We start from the raw sequence: 21,409 nt of genomic DNA on the forward strand, positions 1-21,409 counted from the left end.
ACAACACCATCGTAATTCTCAACAACAAAGAGTTTTAATATAAATATATGAATCACTTTTTTCCCACATGGTTTGATTCATCTCATTATAAATTATTCAGTATTTTCTACATATACTGTTCTGGAACCCATGTTGTTGACGAAAATAAAAAAAGAGTTTAAATTTTTTTTTAAAAATAACCATAAGTGGTCTACTTACAGGGTTTGAATGCAAAACTGTAAAGAACTCTGGGCTAGTGAGGAATTTCACAGGTGGGGAGTTAAGCAGCAAACTAAGTCTGGACCTTGAGGTAGAATGTGGAAGTGCATTCTCTCTGCGGAAATCTGAAAGTGAAACCAGCATTATTAATTGGGAAAATGCCTTTAAAACTTGTAATCTACAGGAACAGTATCACACACATTTTCCATCTAACAACTTAATGTCCTAATAAAATAGTTGCTAATTGCTGTGCACTTAAGTAGCTTTTTGAACACTTGCAGTGTGCCCATCCAGGTATGTCAAAAATTCTCACCAAGGGGAGCTATAATGCTGTAGATTTTTCATAATACATTGCATACATTTGATCAGGGACAGGCACCCCTCATAACTCCATGGAAACTGCTTTGCAGAACATTGTTATTTGCAAGTCTATAAATACTAAATGCACACATACCTTCTGTAGCAAAATCCATTCATATTCAGATGGAGTCTCCAATGTAGTCTCTCTCCTAACCAGTGTAGAATGAACTAAACATTATTCTAATATATAACTATTTAAACACACTTTGTCAGGCGCCGCCCTGTACTCTCCCATCCGCACAGGGACGGGCGTCCGTTCAACAGGCATTAGGTCCGGCCGCAGGGTGACGCCTCTGCTTAGCGTCCCGTTGCCAGGAAAATACCCAAATATTCTAAATATCCTTTCAAGTTGCACTACCACCCTACACAAAATCTTTTAATAATGCGTACTCTCCATAGATGGAATCCAGAGGAGCTGTTACATGCAGCCAGTTTTCAAAGAGCTATGTTGGTTCTTTAATACAGAACCAGCAAGTCAAACTACTTTACTACTTTTAAATAGTGGTGGAGGGGGTGATTGTGGCTTTTGATTGTTTTGCTCACAGTCTCTGTCAAAAACCAGAGGTGGCTTGTGTGAGCAGGAGGACAAAATAAATAGCTGATGATGTAGCAGCCCCTGGGGCTCAAGTTAGGTGGTGCGGCACATTAGTTAAATATTTTCCATAGTTGGTAGTGCACCTATGGAGAAGACAAACCACTTCTGGTGTAGTCACTATTTCAAAGCTTGTAATCAATTACTTCTCATGTACAATACATTTTTCACAGTGTTTGACAAAGATTGAGTGCACATGATATTCAGTTGGTGACTATTCTATAATTTCTCTACAGGATCAATAAAGAGCACTGCTGACTGCATTTAGGGTCACATAGACACCAATGCTTATAGCAAGACTAAATAAAACGTACATTGCACTGTAACATTGTTTACCAAATCTTTAACAAACCTGCAGTCGAATGATGATAATCAACATCCTCTCCTGCCACAGCTCCCTCAACTGGATTTGCTACTTCCTCAGGTTGATCGTTAGTCATTGTTCGTCGGATGCTTTGATACCTGTAATTTTAATTACATAAATACTAAGACAGATCCTATTAAGTACAGATCACCTGCATACATTTAAAAGTCATCATACATTGGCAGATTTGGGGTGAGGCCTTTAGTGAGGCCAAACTACATATCTCCCAACAATGAGGATAAGCAAATTGGGCCAGAGAGGGTGATGGGGCATGGCCATGTGGTTTTGCCATTTGGGGACTCCTTACTAACCACTGATCCCTTAAAAGAGCATGAAAGTGCTGCGTGGATGGGGCAACCATTCTGCAGAGCAGCAGTGAATGGATTTAAACACAGAATCTACTCTTTCAGCCCAATCAGCAAAAAGCTGTCACTCAAATTGGGACTGTCTAGACTAAATTGGGATAGTTGGGAGGTAAGAAATTGTACAGATCTGGCCAGATGCTGCGGTCTCAGGGTGGGTGTGAGCCTATTAAATGTTTAAAGAATGTGTTTTACGGCTCTAGACATTGCCCAGCGGAATAATCATCACTATTGTTTATCATTATTGAATTCTCAATTTGATAGTAATTGGTATCCCCTCTTGTCAATTTGCTTACTAATAACTTCCAGGAAACCTTTCCTTAAACTCTTTGTATACTAATTAGGTTAGTCAAGAAAAGAGTGTGTTTATTAAAATTTTCCATCAAACTAAAGTCATTTTTACATTAATTTTAAAAATCATATTTTAATTTTGAGTTACATAATTTCCTTTTCCTAATGTGCACTCTGGAATGTTAGATCATTAGCTAATAAGACAGTTGCTTTGCAAGACCTTTTTATCACAAATTCTCTACAGCTCCTTGTTCTCACTAAGACCGGATATAGGTGCTACACCAACTCAATTCCATGCATTGTACTAGTGTTTTTTAACGCAAGTACAATACATAAGAGCAAGTCCAAATATACACACTCATTCCCATTCGTGATGTAACTCAAGCTTGGGAATGTTACAGTAGCATTGTATTTTTCTGAATGCTGCCTGCTCCATTCACTTGTGCTTATTGCAAGTGAATGCAATGGGGTATGCCCTCCAAAGACCTCTCAAACATTTGTTTGTAAGGGCTTATTCATACTGGCATTTATACTTTTACTGCCCTGGAAGCTGACTGTTATGCCAGACTGTACTTCTAACATCAATCTCGCTCATCTGGTCATGGAGATGGTGTGGTTATTTATATTAAATATACATTTTCCCCATACCTCAATTTCAGTTCTTTTGAGGTCCATCATTACTCTTTTACTTTGTATGTTCCCCCAGAAGTTATTTAAAGGCCACCCACCTCTACATTTTCTCACTCAGCTTTTCCTTCAGAGTTCTAGCTAACTTTTTCCTTTTCTCAGCTAGTCAGTGACTAATATTGATGATCCCTCCTTGTCTTGGGGCTATCACCAACTAATTCTCACTTCCTCCTCTTGTCTTCAACAGTGAACCAACTCCAACACGTATAAGGATGGCTACTTACAGTAATTCATTAAGCATTTATCATCATTAGACTTTACAATTGCTCCTTTCCCACTTTTTGACCACAGTGTTGTCTATCTTTTTATGGACAGAAAACATTGTCCTTTACCAGTTTCCTCTGGTTTTATACTCATAACTTGCAGTCTATTGATCAAAGTCTCCAAACTCTGATATAATGCACTTTCAACTTTACCTATTCATTCTGGTAGGAAACGATAACTCGGCTTTATCTGCAAATCTTACTAATTTTGGCCATTATTGTACCAATTTTTCCTGTCAAGCTTTTTCTCTCACAATCCAAGCACACATATTTGAGATCACTTATCAAAAAACACAAAATCATATCACCTCTGTTTTTGATTTTCTATTTCAACCACCTCTTAGCCATATTTGCCAACTCTCCCTGAATGTCAGGGAGACTCCCTGAAATAGGGGTGATCTCCCTCACTCCCTGAAGAGTCTGGCATTCTCCCTTATGCTGAGCCAGTACAAGACGTGGTTGGCTTCGCCATCTGTGGCATGATGACACAGTTCAGAAATTGTGTCCTATGTCCATGTATTGATGCCTATGGAGGTGGCCATTTTCATGGAGACCAAGATGTTATCAAAGACTTGACAGGTAAGACAACATGACTTCAGTAATGGAGACAGAAATGTAAAAGACACTTCAGTCTCTAGAGATTCATTAGCTGCTGTTCTTTAAAGCATAGTTGCCTACTCTCCCGAAATGTCCGGGAGACTCATGCATTTCTGGGAGACCTCCTGGGAAAGCAGGGCAACCTGGCAGTTCTTGCCCCCGCAATAGATAAGTGGTGGGGGCAGGGATTAATAACGCAAATGTCGCGTCATCTTAGCCCTGCTGTAATTGTCCAAAATTGTGACAATCGTTTAGGAGGCGGTGCAAAAATGATGCGATTCGTCAAGCTCTGTCCCTGCAAACCCACCACCCCCAGGATCTGCCTGAAGCCAACGAGGAAAAGTTGGCAAGTATGCACAGCTGCAATTCTCACTACACCCCATGATTTTGCAGAATATTTTCTAAACAAAGTAGAACCGTTTCAAGGAGACAATCCACTTGTCATTTCCTCACCTCTCTTCCATATACTAAAGAGAAAGTGGTCCCTGTGTACCATAGTTAAAAATAATTACGGTAATCAGATAATAAGAACTATATATAAAGTTAAACATAATTAAGTTAGATAATAAGAACTGTATGTATAGTTATATAAAGTTGAAAAATAATTATAGTCAGAAATGTATGAATACTTATATGAAACTTCATGTGTGTGTGTGTGTGTGTGTTTGTGTGTGTGTTTGTGTGTGTGTGTGTGTGTAGCGATTGTCAGGTGTGTATTTTTATGTGTGTGGGTTTGTCCTACACACAGAATGCAGATTCAGCACACGTTTTTCAAGGGCGTGTGAGAGGAAGGAGGCAGTCAAGGGGGAGGGCACAGGTGCAGGAGGAATGTGTGTTGTTGTGGAAGGAGAGAAGTGGCAGCCATAAAAAAGCAGAGTGAAGAAGTTATAATTAAAATGAGAGAGAGAGAGAGAGAGAGTAAGAAATGAAGGTAAAATAAACATCAGACATGGTGAATGTAAAAAAGGACAGAAAGAAATAATAAGAAGGAAAAGAATATAATGTTCCAAGGCAGCAAAGAAGAGTTGAAGAAATGTTCATATGGCTGATGGGTAGAGACCTTAAAAGTTAAGTTCTGTACCCCTGACTTAAACGGAAAATAAGACTGAATCTAGCGGCAGTTAAGAGATAAAAAAAAGCCTAATTAATGGTGACGGTAGCCCCGGGGGTTGCAATTTCCTATTGAAACACATGATCACATGCTCTCTAGGTTGGTTGTACAGCATGCAAGCCAAAGTTGCTACAGCCATGGATATGGAAGGACAAAGACTGTATACTGCTGCAGCCCTATTGTAAATGCTAGTGGCTAAAATGTGCAATTGTACATTTCAAAGTGTATGCCCACATTGAGAAAAGTTGGAGTGAGGCTCATAGTTTTTGGTTAAAAAAAAAAAATAATTGAGAATTTTTTTTTACTTCTGTGTGGTCTCTCAAAAGTCAAATGTCTCCACTGCTTGGACTGCTTATTCACTGCCATGAGGGGAGGATTCTAGGGTCGTCCAAATATTTCTCCATGCTCGCCCTTGCCAGTGGCAATTGGCAAGCTGTACGCACAAAAGACTGACCTAAAACTACCTCATACCAAGATGTGTTTATTTCAATTTTATCAGGTGCCTTTTGGTTTAACAAACATTCCAGCAACATTTTAGTGCTTAAAGGAGCTAAATTTTGATGTACCTGAATGATGTTATTGTGTTTTTTACTTTAGAATTCCTGGAGTGGATAAAAGCACCACCATGTGAACCATGGGCTAAAATTAGTAAGTGCCAATTCTGTGGCCCAGTATTAAGTAGTTGCGTCATAAAGTAATGGATGAGTGGTTACACCTCACAAATTCAAGGTGGCAGCAGTACAACAATTTGCTCACCCCACTCTGTGACTGAATTAAATTATTTCCTAAGTTCCAGCAACTATTGATGGTTTATTCAGGATTTTTCCAAGTTGCTTCTTTGTGTGCTCCAAAGATCCTGATGTGAATCACCAAGTGCTCATCAGGAATTTGTAAGAAAATGGGTCTCCGACACCTAAATATTTACATGGATAAAACAGAGGCCTTAATGATCCCCCTCAACCCTGGTCCAAAAGGTTAATCAAAAATAAGAGTTAACATCTCTTCTTTCTAGTTATTTTCCCAGGCTTGTTGTGTTGGTGTTGTATTTGATTTGTGACTCTCCTTTACTTCCCACATTCAAATAATCACAAAATCATGCTGCTTTTACTCTGAAACATTGCTCAGATGCACCATTTTTCTAACACCCAACCGCTAAAACACTAGTGCATACCATATTTCTGTGCCACATTGACTACTTTAATTCTCCCCTATCTGATCTCCCCGATTCCCATCTTGCTCCCACAATCCACCTAAAATGCTACTGAAAAAATTATTTATTGTACTTCCCTTTTTGTGTCTGTCCCATCTCCATCTTAGGACAATGTTTTACTGGCATACAAAGCCTTACAATCTTCTGCTCCACCCTATAGTTCACCCTCTCTGCACTTTTCACTTCCAGTGCTCTATTCCATTTGAGGCATGTTTCACCCTATCTTCTCTATGCTCTTCTGAAAGTTAACTAAGCAAGATACATCACAACCTTAAAGTTCCAGCTCAAGGTTCACCTCCTCCACAATGTTTCAGTATATAAAGTTTTGTAAAAGAGAAAAAATGATGATTGTGTAAACTAGTCATGTGTCTCCAAAGGGATGTAATATGCACAGGATTCTCTGATCTGTGAATTACTTTCTCTAACCTCCTTCAAACCACATGCTATTACTGACATCATACAGGGCCTGGGAACAGAAAGGCTCTCTTACAAGAAGCAGGAGAAATGAGATGGACAAATTGTTTGTTCTCTGTTGGCATTCCACTATCAGAGCAACCAGATACCAATCCTTTATGATACATTACATGACATTAAATGCATATATTGTTTCATGAAACGTCCCCTGTAACCTTAAGGAATAAGTACATAAAAATATCAAGCTACAGAAATCTATATCTTTTAGCGAGACACAAGATACACCATTAGCGCAGAAATACAAGAATATGCTGATTGCAATGAATAACATGTGTCTGACATTATTAAAACAGGATTACACACAACTGGGAATCCAATTAACATTGCCAATAGAGTAAACAGATGATAAGTGTCTCTTTATATTGGTTGCCAGCAATAAAGTGTCTCTGTCACTATGAATTAAAATGAACTAATTAAAAATTGTGTCAAATGTCACTATACAGGTATCACACAGAGGTATTATGTTAGCTCTTTTTTTATTTTTGAAATTAACTTTTTTTTTTTTTGCCTTTTATCTTACAATAACCCCCGTCTAGGGCCATTTTATGCAAAGAGGAAGATCATATAGAAGATCATACAGACATCATGGGCCTGAGTCATTAAGGAGAGCAAAGCATAAAAAAGGAGTAACATTTGCACCTGGGCAAAACCATGTTGCATTGGAGGGGGAGGTAAATTTAAAATGTGGGGCAGATTTATAGTTGGGGTAGGGCATGTCTTAGATCAACTTCAAATTTCAGTGTAATAATATAGCTAGCAAATATTTGTGTGGTAGATGAAAAAACAGCCATTATTTATCTTATGTGCAAAATAATAAACTAATTTGCACCCCTTGTATTGTAACATGGTTTGTCCCAGAGAACATTTACTCCTTTGTCTGCCTTAATGACTCAGGCCCCATATGTCTGCCCGGAGTTCTGAAGTATTGGTACTTTGTGTTTATTGCTCTGTACTATGTCACCCTGTATGGTCTCCTGTTTGTATTATGTACGGCGCTGCGGAAACCTTGTGGCGCCTAACAAATAAATGATAATAATAATAAATACAGTTGAACATCTGATAAATGCACCACAGTTTGAAACTGCACTATATGATTAAACCTATATCCATTTCATCGAGTATCCTTACTCATTGGGAATTTCATTTGGTCTTCAATTCATCATACTATTTGAGGAACACCATTGGAAAACTGATCCATGACGCATCAAAAAGTGTATACCTTTGTAAATGTATTTTAGAAAAATGTGGTCAAATCATTAGCATATGCATCAAGTAACCCAACTGATCTCCAAAAGACAACCAAGGTTTATTGGTTTCCATTATTATAAAACGTAAAGGAAAGCAAAACATCTGCAGGGAAAATAGCACAACATAGAGGAACCTCTCAGACATGAAGTCCTGATGGTATGTCACATCTATACATAAGTGCAAAGCACCTGTGTGCAAAATAACGTAGCATTGGTGTAAAGGAGGTTGGCAGACAAAATGGAGAGAGGAAGGGTAGGGCATGTTTTGTAGGTTTGAGGTCAATTCTATCTGACATTCATGACTCACTGGCCTGCTGTGCTAAGAGTTACGTTACCACACTAAAAAGCCCAGACTTGAGCTTTCAGTTCCACTTGGTGAAAAAGAAATTAAAAACAAACAAACAAATAGTTAAAAAATAGAGGGGGGATAACTAAAAAACACATTTCATTTTCTTTTTTTATTATTATTTTCTCCTCTTATAGCCATCCTGAGATGTACCACTGTGATCCTTGTTGAATAGGCTTTTCCAGGGAAAGCATGGGGAAGCTATTGCTGGCGTATCTTACCTGTCAAGGTGGTAATCCCATGATGTATAGAGCACACTTTTTGTCATTTGATAAATATATCCCAAATTTAGAAGTAGCTATAACTGCATCCTAATTGAATATTTTGGGGGTATTCAATTAGTATTCGCGGCTGCGATTTTGCGGTACTGGGACCCGTGCAGCCTTGCGTAATCACAGCCACAAATTCTAATTGAATATGCCCCTTTATGTTTTAGAGAGACATATGAAAGACATTTGGGTGGTAATGACTTCAACAAATTCATCATAGTCTCTTGAGATAAGTTTACAAAATGATCTTATAGACAAAATAATATATACACAAATATATTTCTTCAAAAAGTTGGCAACATGTTTATTGGCACTAGAGTTTGTACATTTTTCATTTAATATTGCTTATAAAATTCGAATGTAAGAATTCTCACCTTCGATTAAGTTGCTCCATTTGTTGGATAGAGTTTGATCTCTGTAGAATCTGTGAAGCTGGAGGACCTGTAGGACGTTGCCATGTTGTTGTACGATTTACATGATCAACATAAAATATCCTTCCATGACTGTCAATTCGTGCCTCCCAGTCTGTAAATAAAAAATAAATAAAGTGAACAGATTTGATACCTCTAAGTGAAATCTTTGAATTTTTGGGGGGTTCTTTAGCATGCAGCCTTAGAAATAATGCTAAAAAGTGCAAAATCCATATTTTGGGGAGAGATTGGTTAACACAACAGAATTCTAGATATTAAAGTTATTTTAACATATGTGTATATTTGTTTGTGAATAAACTGACTATATTATAATGTTCCCACCCTGTTGAGGTTAAACAAGTATCACAATGCCCAGTTTCAGAAATCCCTAAATCTATCACTATACAATATTAAACTCTGAAGCTGAACCTAGGTCTATTATAAAGACATAATCTGTAAATAATAAAATGCAAATCTGTGGCTGTATGCAATACAATGTTTACTGTCCAAAGCTTGAGTTCAGCACATTTTCTAAACTTGTTCACTGGAATGTCAAATCTACAAATCAAATAAAAGCTTTGCTTACTTTGTTTCTAACCCAGTGTACAAAAACAAACTGCGACTGGTGCAAATTGATTCAATAATTTAGTTAGTAGTGCTTTCTAGTGTATAAATGAGGAGGTAGGTACAACTAGGATATCAGTCCAGCGCTACACTTACATCAGTCCATTGTTCAAAGTAAGTATTGGCTTTGATTCTTTGGATTTTTATTTGGAGCTTGTTTTTGCTGATTGATAATAACTAACACTTTGTAACAGGAAAAAAAAAATCAGAGGTCCAATGTGTTTGTGGCACATGTTACTTTTGTCTCTTTGCTCATTCTCAACAGGTAGGGGTGGGTCAGGAAGACCATGGCTTTTCCCAAAATCAGAGCCATGAAAATATATTATAACCAGCTATTTCTAAACTGTATTCTGCCATAAATAGTTAATTACACCAAAAATATTGACTTTTAACAGCAATCCCTCATATACCAGTTATTAAAATGTAATGTTTTTTTATAGTTCAAATGCTAGAAAAGCAACATTGTGAAAAACTGAATAATTAGTATTTTGAATGAAGTAATGTCTCACTAGGTGGCAAAGCTTCATCTATTCTCTGGTATCTGCTGACATCTTGTCGGACTGAAGGGAGTGACCGTAATGGTTGATGGCCATTTGCTTGAGAACCTACGAGCAATACAGACACATTGAAAAGGCTTTCCAGTGTGAGGTTGAAAAAGTAAAGTCTCTTTTCAAGTTAATCTTTCCTGCAAAACCTGTACTTCATCAACGAAAATTGCTTATAAATAAAGCTAATTATAACTACTCTAAAGGTTATTTTACTTTTTTATATAAGAATAGCTCCTTCTAATTATCATGTATTATGTCTAATTTTCTACTGATTGGATATATAATTCAGAAGGCAACACTGCATGGACATGGGTGTTTTGAATTAGTAGTATGTAACATTAGATTTTCTTCACAAGGTTAGCAGTCTATGGCCTGAGCTTGCTCAGTTCATCATTAACTGGAGTGCCACGGACTGCTCAAGCAGCAAAGACTCAACTAAAGACATAATCACAGAAATATATTAAAACTCACGTGAAAAGTTTGTAGACAAATATATACATGCCATATAAATTACTTTATTGAATCACAAGTTATAAGTCAACTGTTTGTGGTGTCTTATAGAATAATTAGAACTGTTTACTTGCTGTGGTGCCCTCGCTTTGCAAGGTGGTCTGTATTATGTCTCTGGATGTTGCCTGGGCTCCACCAGTCTCCTCTTCCTGAGTTTGTTGTCTACTGCCTGAGGTTGCTTGCATGTTCCTTCTCTGCCAAATTTCCTCTGTCCCTTCTCCTTCACATAACATTTCTGTTCCAACTTGGTCTCCATCTTTATTCCTGTTGATATTTACAGTCGGAAGGGAACAAGGATTGCATAGAGAAGCTTGCACCTCTGAACCACTGGTACTCCCAGGTTTGAATAAACTTGCCCCACATGCCTCATCATTTGACAAAAATATGGGGCTTTCTGAACTTTCTAAAGATGAAGAATATGTAGTGTGTGTAAAATCCCCAGAAGTAACATTAAAATTGAAAATGATGGCATCCCCATCTTTATTTGTCCTTCCTTCAGCGACACTGCTAGCTTCGCACAAAGTCTGTGTACATGTAGAGCTGCATGCACCCATTTCAGAATCTACCTGAGAAGGTGTACTTGTCATATATTCATTTATATTTGTTTCTATGTTACTTTTGCTCTGCTCAAGTAGCTCAGCAATTACGGGTGAGGATTCCTGTTCCCCCTCACAAACACATAGTTCAGTTTCTACCTCCTCATTAACACTTTTACTTTCTAAAGTGTTTTCATCCACCTCTCCGACTGCTCCGAAAGGTGAGAGATCTGTAATAAAAATCTCAGTATTACCTCCCGCGATACCAGATGTTTGTGTTTCAGAATTGCTATCTTGCACTTGATTTGACACTATATTAAAGTAACTGTCTTTTTTTCTGTTAGTACCACAACTTAATACAAGTCCACCTTCCTCCACTAACGGTGAATGACACAACACATCCTGCCGAAACTCATGATCTTCTTCGTCTGAATCAATGTGAAGCATTGCATTGAGTCTAGTGTCAGTGGGGAAACTGCTCCTTAGCTTTGGTGATGCTCCAAATGTATGATCACTGGGAGCAGAGGCAGCACCACTGATTTTGGCATTGTTGCTTTGTTCAAGTGCATCAAGGTAGTCATTAAGGGAGTCTTGGCGATTACGGATAGGCGATGTCCTTGAAACAGTGCTAGCTACCTCTTCAAAGTCTGTCTCAGTAGTTATGCCAGATCTTACCCCATCTAGCAAAGTCTCTGCATGGAATGGGCCATTGGAAAATGTAGAAGGAGTGTCATGGCCAGCAGGACTATCTTCATCATCAGAAGGAGTACCAAGATCTCCGTTTATATTGTTTGCTGCAAGTAGTGTGCCAACTGCCTCTGGAGAAGCATCTGTGCATATTGATCAAAAACAAATATATAAAATAAGGTTATTTAATTATATATGATCATACTTTTTTTTTAATCTAAAGGTTGGCTACATGTGCTTTAAAAGAAAATACAACAGAAGTCAGTAATGTGCTATTCACAATAGAGTGAAGCTGTCTTTTAGATGAGACAAATCTGTAATATTATCCAAACAGAACTAGTTGGATAATTAATAATGCAAGCTAATATGCTAGTAGTTGCTATTATGATCTTAAACAGCGTTTCTAAATATTACTTACCTAAATATTTTGGGGGAACTTTTTTTTTAAACTAATCTAAAAACAATATCAAAATCAATATATCTTTATTAAGTATATTAATATTTTACAGAAAGTCCCAAAAAACAACAGAGAAAAAAAATAAATTAAATTATTGATGCTATTTGGTGAAAATGTCATACATGCAGACATGATCATGAAGTGTCTCCTACAGTCACCGGGCCTCATTTGCGTGCCTATTTATTATTAAGCAGCAATAGGACTAGTTTTCTATTGCTACTTATTGAGAGATAGAAAAAGTCCTATCGCTGCAATTTATTATTACTCAGCTGCCCCAGCCATACTGGCCGGCAGTGATAAGACATAGGGAGAAGTCCTATGTCGTGAAGACATCTGTTTTCGCAGGAGTTGGGGATTTTCTCCAATTAATAAGTAGAGTTAGGAGCAAATCCAAATGCAATTTTTTGTTTTGCTTTTGTTTGCAGTGACTATACTACTTGCTTTTGCTTAGTAGCGCACAAAACTACAGGACAACTTTATTTTTACACTGCGATTTAGAATTGACACCCACTCCCAACTCTAAATCCTTTCACACATTTTAAATCTCCCACCCCCCAATATGCACCATGGTTTTGCCATAATTGTAGTTTCATGCTGGATGTACTTCTAACTGTACAGAAGCAATGATCAACAGTCATAATTTAGTTAGGAGAGAAATGCAAGAGAGCAATTTAATATATTTCAGGCATTTGGCTTCAAATGAGAGAAACTGTCCTATCTGGAAAACCCTAATTCCCAAGCATTCTGGAAAATCGATCTCATACCTGTATTACCTTTACATTGCTTTCCCCATTTTAATCTCCAGGCAGTCTTAGCCAATACAATTCAACTGTTATTAATAGTTTGCCTAGGTAGGAAAGCATTTTATATTTCTTTCGGTTTTCCACTAAACCATTGTTCTTTGCATCAAAGAACTGGTAAAAGCCATAACTGCAACAGCACATGATATGGTATTGCGTAGATATTGAGATTATAATGATAATAAAATAATGATATTAAGTAGTTAGCTTTATTCTAAATCGAATTTCCACACCAGAACCTCATATAAATAAATAAAGCCAATATGGTGAACATGTTCTGTGAGTAAATCCTTTATTTTATCATACTTTCTCACTCTCCCAGAATGTCTGGGAGACTCCTGAGTTTTGTGGAGTACTCCTGGACAAGCATGTACTCTCCCAGGTCTCAGAAGGGGTAGGGCTTAATGAAGCACTGTCTGAGGCGATGCTATGGTGATATGATGGTGTAATCCACAACTTGCTTGCTGACATTCCCTGCAGGATGTCTTGGAGGGGAGGCAGCAAAAGTTGTCAAGTATGAAGTAAACTAAAAACCACAATACATTCTTAAACCATACATTTTGCATAATAAGGAAATACACACACATTTCAGTAAATAAAACATTTTTTTTTTTTTCAATAATAGTCCCAACTTTAGCCTTTGCAGAGTGATATGATTCTCTAAAACACCACTTCAATGCATTTCCAAGGCAAGTAGCCTGCTTCAGCAGGGATCTTCTTTTTACACAACATTTATGGTCTTAGAATATAATGCACTGTTTGTGGTTGTTAATTCACTAGAAAAACCTTGGTCAAGATGTGGTTTAGGCGAGTGCAAACCACACCCCACAGTTTCATTTACACTGTTTTTGCAGTACATACCATACTTTTTTGCTATATATTTTTGAGAACTTACATAAAATGGATGATTGAAACAAATGACAATTTCAGACTGAATTTTGAAAAAGTCTATATTTATCACCTGAGTAAGGGGAGTATGAAACATTATTATTTCCATATTTTGCATAAATTGCTCTGTGCATGTCGAAAAAACTTGTTGTACATTCAACAAGAGATATATCTTCAGATCCGCTGTGAATGCCCGATTTACGTGCGTTTTTAAAAAACACAATTTACATATGTATTGCTTTCCTTAATGGATTTATATATCTAAGGCATTATTGGAGTACACATTAATTAAATGCTATGAAAGCACCTATGTTGAATGAGTTTGTGACACAACGTTTTTTCATTGTTATATTTAATTTAACATTACACACTGTGGTGAAACGAAGTATTAATTCACCTCAACCAGTCTGCACCTCGTTTCATCCAAACTGTGAACTATAAAAACATATACTTTTTCTAGCCCTCTGGTTCCCCATATTTCCCAGTCATATTTATACTTGTATATATTCTATTTTGTACGTAGTTAAAATGTCTGCCAGCATGGTTTTCTTATCTTGCAAACTAGTCCATTATCTCAGCCTAGGCAAAAGGATTATTGTCCACTCCTCCTGTATGAATGTACATCACACCAGGGGGTCTCTTATCTTTGCTATGCTGCGTGTTTGTGTGTGCTAGCATAGGGAAAAGGTCCATAGACAGATCTAGATGTTTAATTGCAGAGAACTGCATTGTGTATTTACATGTAATGTGTCTGGATTGTGATCTCACTTGTTTAAACAACTTCTGCTGTATAGCCACAGAACAATACCTGTCCCTAATAAATTCAAGAGTGGATCATCTGCTATCTGTATGTTAACCTGTGAAAAGAACCAATCAGGCAGGTCCTTAAACTCCTAAGGAGGCAATTATTTTAATTAAAAACCAGCTCCAGCGGAGATTTGGAGACACATATAGCTTTGTCACTTTCTAGGCTCATCGGGGATACGGGAATCTGCGGGGCGGCCTCTTACCCAGTTTGAATCTTTATGTACCACCCCACTATATCCTAGACATAGCTTATCGCTCATTTACAGGATCCTCATTGAACATGCCTTTAGTAAACAACCCACCTTAATCAGGGCCATCTTAACAACATTATGGGCCCCCGGGCAAAGCAGTGCACCGGGGCCCCTATATCTATCTATATATATATATATATATATATATATATATATATATATATATATATATATATATATATATATATAGATGTATAGAGATACAGATATAGATATAGATGTATAGAGATACAGATATAGATATATAGAGATAGAGATAGATATATGTACTTGCTCAGTGACCCTTGAAGGTTTTTTTTGCAGGTTTTTTTCTTGCAGGATTTTTTATTCTAATTAAGAGCCCTGCCTATGGGGCCCCCTTGCCAGTGGGGCCCCCGCCCATCATGCCCAATGGAAAAGATGGCCCTGACCTTCATGCGAGACTGGGAGAGGGTATTGAACTGCTCAATAACCGACCAAGATTGGAATGACATCTTTTTACGTACTCAGTCTAGCTCGGTCAGTATACGGGTAATTGAGACACAGTACAAGGTGATGACTAGGTGGTATCGTTCCCCTTAGCCTGTTGGGTAAGATGGTTCCCGGGGTGTCAAACATGTGCTGGCGATGTTTGTTGGCGCCGGGTACTCCATTACATATATGGTGGAAGTGCACAGCACTTAGAACTTTTTGGGATGCAGTCCTTCTAGTTGCTAAAGAAATAGTTGGGGCCGAGCTACCCAATTTCCCCAAATACTGGCTATTAAACGACAATAAAATGACCATCTTCCAATATAAAAAATCAACAATTAAAAATCTCAGCAACGGCCGTGATTCCGGTTCATTGGAGATCCCCGAATATCCCTACCATTAAAGAGTGGTTTGCACGATTAGAATTCTATAGGATAATAGACAATATACTTAATTCATCAATGGATAAACATAGGGAATATTACTATATATGGTTTGAATGGCTTGAATTCAAGGATTCACCATTATACTCTCAGTGGAATAAGTGAACCCTTCTAACCCCACCTGCCCTCAGCTTTGCCTTTCCTCCCCACCCTCTACCCATCTTTACCTTTCCCCCATCCCTACATGTCTTACTACTGAATACTAAATAGTATTTTATATGCCGGACTATTGTCCCCACCTTTTCTTTTTGTTACTCTGTAATACCTTCAATTTATTGCTCAATGCAAGACAGGGATGTTTGTAAAAGCTGTTTAAATTTTCAATAAAAAAAGAGCTTTAAAAAAAAACAAAAAAACAGCAAATTGGCATTCACTACCCAATGATAGCTTAAGTCAGGCTGGCGTTGAGATATAGATCTCTGCCCCTGACAGGAAATTGACAATTGGCCCCTGGAGTACTGCCTTTGCTCTGAGCTACCTCTCCAGGTCTTGGGGAACTGTGTGTCTGCCAAAAGTGGAGTGACAGTGATTCAGGGCCACTACATTTGCTGGTAGCCTTAAAGGAGCGAGGGGGAGAAGATTGAATGGATAGACAGCAGTCCCTGAGAGTGACTAGGATACTGGTATGATATTTTCATTATACCCTGTATGTTGTCTGTGCCAGACTGTAGTGTTTCAAGTAATTATTTAAAAATGTTTATTGCTGTTTGGTGCTACCATTTTGTTAAATAAACTTATTTATTTTATTTTGGATATTTGCCTGGATGATTTTGAACCTTGGGTAGGTACTGGGTAGGCCAGCTGTGTAGCGCAGAAGGTTATGTTAAACTCGGGATCCTGACACACACCATATCGACTTTCTGTATCTATTTGAGGTTCTTGTGCGCTGGATCCACTGCATATTATGTTTCTATGTGGAGTTATATCAGGAGTCCTTATTTCTGATACCGACAGGTAAGAACATTCTCATCTCTGTATTAATAATAATTGCCATTAATAACTTCTAAGTGATATTTTAAATAGTGGTTATGTACAAACATGTTTTCGTGAATGACACAAATGAAAACAGTTACTAACTAAAAATAGATTACTTAGGGGTGTACATATATGTACTCAGTATATACATAGATAAAAGAAGCAGGAAAAAAAAAGTATTTACAGGTATATGTTGATACGGATGCATTTCAAGACGTGTCTATCTCAAAAACAGAAGCATCTGCATCAGGCTTAACAAGTGTATACACTTGTGCCATACAATAATACATATGGCATAGAGAAAGCATATAGATGTGACTAATAGTGTCAATAGGGAAATAAATTGCATTAACCTATTTGTACACAATATAATACAATGAAGTGCCATATACACAAGAGAAGATATTATCTTAACAGTGCAATTAATAGATGAGAAAAATGCATGTTCCATATAAAATGTAATTAAATACAAACACAAATATATATGAAATTAAATACAAACATCTGTAGTTTTCACCTTTAAAATTCAAATGAGAATATTCTTTCTTGTACAAATGGAAATGACAATTAACTAATGCAAATAGATCTCAATGGCTTCATATAATATAGCCACCCTGCTAAATAATTAAGTGCTGTAAGGGTCAATACGCAATTCGCCAAACAGAAGCAGCTAGAAAGTGCTGCCAAAAGTTATTGTCTCCATTGTGCATCGTTGCACCAGCCTTTCAACGTCCGCAAGAGACACGTCTCAAAAAGAGACGTATCTGCTGATGTGTTCATTTACAATTGTGTTGCAATTACGTAAGCATGCCCTTATGTACTTGACCTACATTTGTTATCTCCTGCCTGTCTCCGTTTGGCCTCTCCACGCGTAAGGAGGTGCAAGACAATGATACACAAAAGTCTACATTTGGACTTATGTGTACATATCTTTAGTGCATATCATGTGCAGTACAGAAAAACTTATCTTATGGAAAAAAAAGGCATACGTCCAACTCCAATGAGCTCAAATATGTGAATAGTGTGTTAGCAAAGTAAAATTTTCTTACCATCATGAATTGATGATGTTATTTCAACTTTAAACTGTAAATATCCACTGACATGATCGGTCGGGAGTCTTCTACCCAGGTTATAGCTCAGAATCTGGTCACTGAAAGGAGGCTGAACGTTAGCATTCAATGCATAATTTTAGACGTCAAGTATGCTATTTAAAGAAAAGTGATATGAGATCCTACATTTTGTTGTTACCACTAACAAATAAATTAGACTACAGAAAGTTGTCCCTACTGGCTGGATTCAGTGTACTGTTTAAAAAAGAGATTTTGGATCTATTTATGTCAGGAATTCAGTGACATCAAGTTCTCAAATTTGTTCATTACGTGTTTAGTTTATCGTTATTAAATGCTTATACCAGTTTATTATTAGTGTAAAAAAAATTGGACTGAAAAGCATTCCAAATTGATATTCTCTCTCTCCATTTTTAGTAACTACCCACATAAAATCACTTTGCACCTATTCCTGCTGTCACTTCAGGACCACCCCTTTCATTCACTACAACATTTTATTTTTATCCTAAAATACTGACACACCTCAATTATGCCTTAAATTAATCATGAAAGTGAGGAGACATTGGTATTGATTTACTTCGTATGTTACCATCGTACATTTTAGATGTGTTTTGGAAAGTGCAAAATACATGCCATCAGTGGTGGTCCAAGACAGCATAGGGCCCCAGTATAGAAAGCAAAAATGTGCCTCAAACTATTTAATCCCCAACAAATACTTTAGTTCAATGTAGTACCACAATTTGCCTATACCTGCAGTGTCTACTGAACAATGATTATACACAGTTAAGCCCTTTTCACTTTCTGGGAAAAACATACAAATGTGCACCCCTACCAAAAAGTGGTGATTAAATTAAAGGAAGCTTAATTAGCCCGCGGGCTTGGAGATGCGCGCACGGCTGCCCTGTATTGCCGGGGCGCAAGCGTAGGCATTTCGGCGTCCGGTCATTGCCCTGGCAATGGTCAGGTCGAATCCAGGCAGGCCGCGGCTCCTAACAGTACCCCCCCTTGAGAAGGGGGTTATGGAACCCAAACACCCTGCTTTATCAGGAAATTGTTTGAAAAATTCCCTAATGAGCTTGCGGGCATGTAAACGTCTTCACAGAACCCACGATCGTTCCTCCAGGCCAATATCTTTCCACTGAACCAAGAAATGGATTTTCCCCTGGACCTTTTTGGAGTCCAGAGTTCTTTCCACCACAAATTCCTGAGGATCCTCCAAGATGACAGGTTGAGTTTTCTGTAGGTACCGGAGCCTAGATTTACACACACAGGAATAGCAGGCTTCAGGAGAGAACAATGGAAAGTGTTTGGAATCCTAAGTGAACGAGGAAGCCTTAGCCTGAAGACAACAGGATTGACCTGTTTGACAATGGGAAATAGACCAATAAATCTAGGACCGAGTTTTCTACAGGGCTGTTTGAGCTTAATATTGCGAGTGGAGTGCCAGACCTTTTGACCCACCTTAAACGAACAATTTTTTCGATAACGGTCTGCAAATTTTTTAGACTGGAAGGAGGCCCGAAGTAACGCAGCGTTAACTTTCTTCCAAAAAGTCTTGAGATGTGAGGCCTTGGACCGCATCTCTGGGAGGCCAGAATGGTTGAGAAAGGAGAGGGAATTAGATCTTGGATGAAAACCAAAATTGCAGAAAAATGGAGAGGTTTGAGTGGAGAAATGACACGAGCTATTATATGCGAACTCAGCCCACGGGAGCAAAGATGACCATGAAATTCAGTGGTATAAAAACTTACAAATTGTTTCAAAGATTGGTTAACTCTTTCAGTCTGTCCATTAGACTGAGGATGATAGGCTGAAGAGAGACTGATGTTAATCCCAAGGAGGCTACAGAAGGACTTCCAGAACTGGGCAACAAATTGGGAGCCACAGTCAGAAACAATATTGCTAGGTAGGCCATGAGTATGAAAAACATGCTGTACGAATAGCACAGCCAGACTGAGTACTGGGGAACTTGGTCAGTGGAACAAAATGGGGCATATTACTACAACGGTCCACTATTACCCAAATGGTGTTGTTTCCTGAAGAATAAAGAATATGGCATATCTACAATAAAATCCATTGACAGATGTGTCCAGGGTTTCGTAGGAGTAGACAAGGGCATAAGTGACCCTGCAGGAGAGGTTCTGGAAGTTTTATTTTTTGCGTAATCTTCACAGGTCAGGACAAAACTATTGACATCCGAGGACAAGGAAGGCCACCATACTGAGCGAGCAAGGATTTCAAGGGTTTTGGAGACACCCGGATGCCCAGCCAATTTGTTCTCATGGGCCTCAGAGAGGACAGCTCTTCGTAGATGCACTGGAACAAATAGGCGTCCTGCAGGTGTTTCAAGAGGGGCTAACTTCTGGAATTGATGCACGGTGTTACCTAAGTCTTGGGTCAAACCAGCATGAATAATGGAAGATGGAGAAATGGGCTGCGGTTCTCCAGCAGGTAGTTGATGAGGAATATAGCTCCTGGGCAAAGCATCCGCCTTGGTATTTTAGAACCTGGTCTGTAGGTTAGGAGAAAGTTAAAACGAGTAAAAAATAATAAAGATAAAGATAACAGATTCCCTATAGCGCTACAAACACCATGTCAATCCAAATTTTTCTTCTTATTGAATCTCAAAACAAAAAAAGAGAAAAAAAGATCATAGCATAATGCTGTATAATAGACAATCTTTATAGCAGAATGAGATGTGACATCCACCAAAGGAATATAGCAAGGTGTTCCTGGATAGAACCTTCACCAATCTGATGTATATTCAAAGTCAGTGTCAGACAAATGAAGAATAACAGCACTTCACCCAGTGTAATGGAGGTTCCTTCTTATAATGGTGACAACGCCCCCTAAGGGATTCTACTCACAAACTGCTCTCTTTAACAGTTGCCCATCACGATATACTTGGTTTTTCCAGCCACAGCCAAGGCAGTGTAATGAAAGTAAAAATAGAAATCTCTCTAAGGTAGCATGTAAAAAACTTTTAATAAACAAAGCGCTTAACAAAAGGTACTCCTACCAGATAGGAAAAGACAATCAGCATAATATCAATGTCAGCGGACGATTGATGAAAGTCCTCGTAGATGGAAAATATGGCTGGTAAGAAGTCCTTTCAGTAAGATGACACAAACACACTAACGCGTTTCTATCCTAAATGATTGGATCTTTTTTAAGGTGACGTGTCAAATAATCATATCCAATCACATGATCGGATCCAAAAACAAATAAAAACATCATAAAACAACGCTACAAAGCATACACAATGATGATCCGATAAGTAAAAAGTATCAATGTGGAGATCCTAAATCTATACAAAGTTTAAAAATAAAAACCTCAAGTCTATTTGGATAACTTCAATGCGTGTATCGGACACTTCCCACAAGGGGCGGTCCTTTGAAACATAATGATGTGTAACCGTAAAAGATCAAATGGAACCAGCAATGCATCTTTGGAAGAAATTAACTGCAGACCTAGATGAACCTCTTCCACATTTTCTAGGCCTATTTTCACAACTTGTTGGGACAGGAACGAAGAAGGTGACCTTTGGTTTGACAATACAAACAAAGACCATGTCTCTTAGTTCTT

General features: G+C 38.0%; 1 protein-coding gene across 3 annotated transcripts in view; it reads right to left on the reverse strand.

Moving 5' to 3' along the window:
- HECW2 (HECT, C2 and WW domain containing E3 ubiquitin protein ligase 2) overlaps positions 1–21,409 on the reverse strand; it is a 423,985-nt gene that overhangs the window by 120,557 nt on the left and 282,019 nt on the right. For 2 of the 3 annotated variants that reach the window (XM_075179946.1, XM_075179948.1), the window contains 6 exons: positions 17,807–17,907; positions 10,534–11,829; positions 9,915–10,010; positions 8,746–8,896; positions 1,503–1,612; positions 199–323 (listed from right to left, as the gene is read on the reverse strand). In XM_075179946.1, the coding sequence (XP_075036047.1) occupies positions 199–323; positions 1,503–1,612; positions 8,746–8,896; positions 9,915–10,010; positions 10,534–11,829; positions 17,807–17,907 (1,879 nt within the window). The remainder of the gene's footprint in view (positions 1–198; positions 324–1,502; positions 1,613–8,745; positions 8,897–9,914; positions 10,011–10,533; positions 11,830–17,806; positions 17,908–21,409) is intronic. The other variant, XM_075179947.1, reaches the window with a different exon arrangement.

The sequence above is a fragment of the Mixophyes fleayi genome, chromosome 7 (genome assembly GCF_038048845.1).
Source record: "Mixophyes fleayi isolate aMixFle1 chromosome 7, aMixFle1.hap1, whole genome shotgun sequence".
Lineage (NCBI taxonomy): Eukaryota > Metazoa > Chordata > Amphibia > Anura > Limnodynastidae > Mixophyes > Mixophyes fleayi.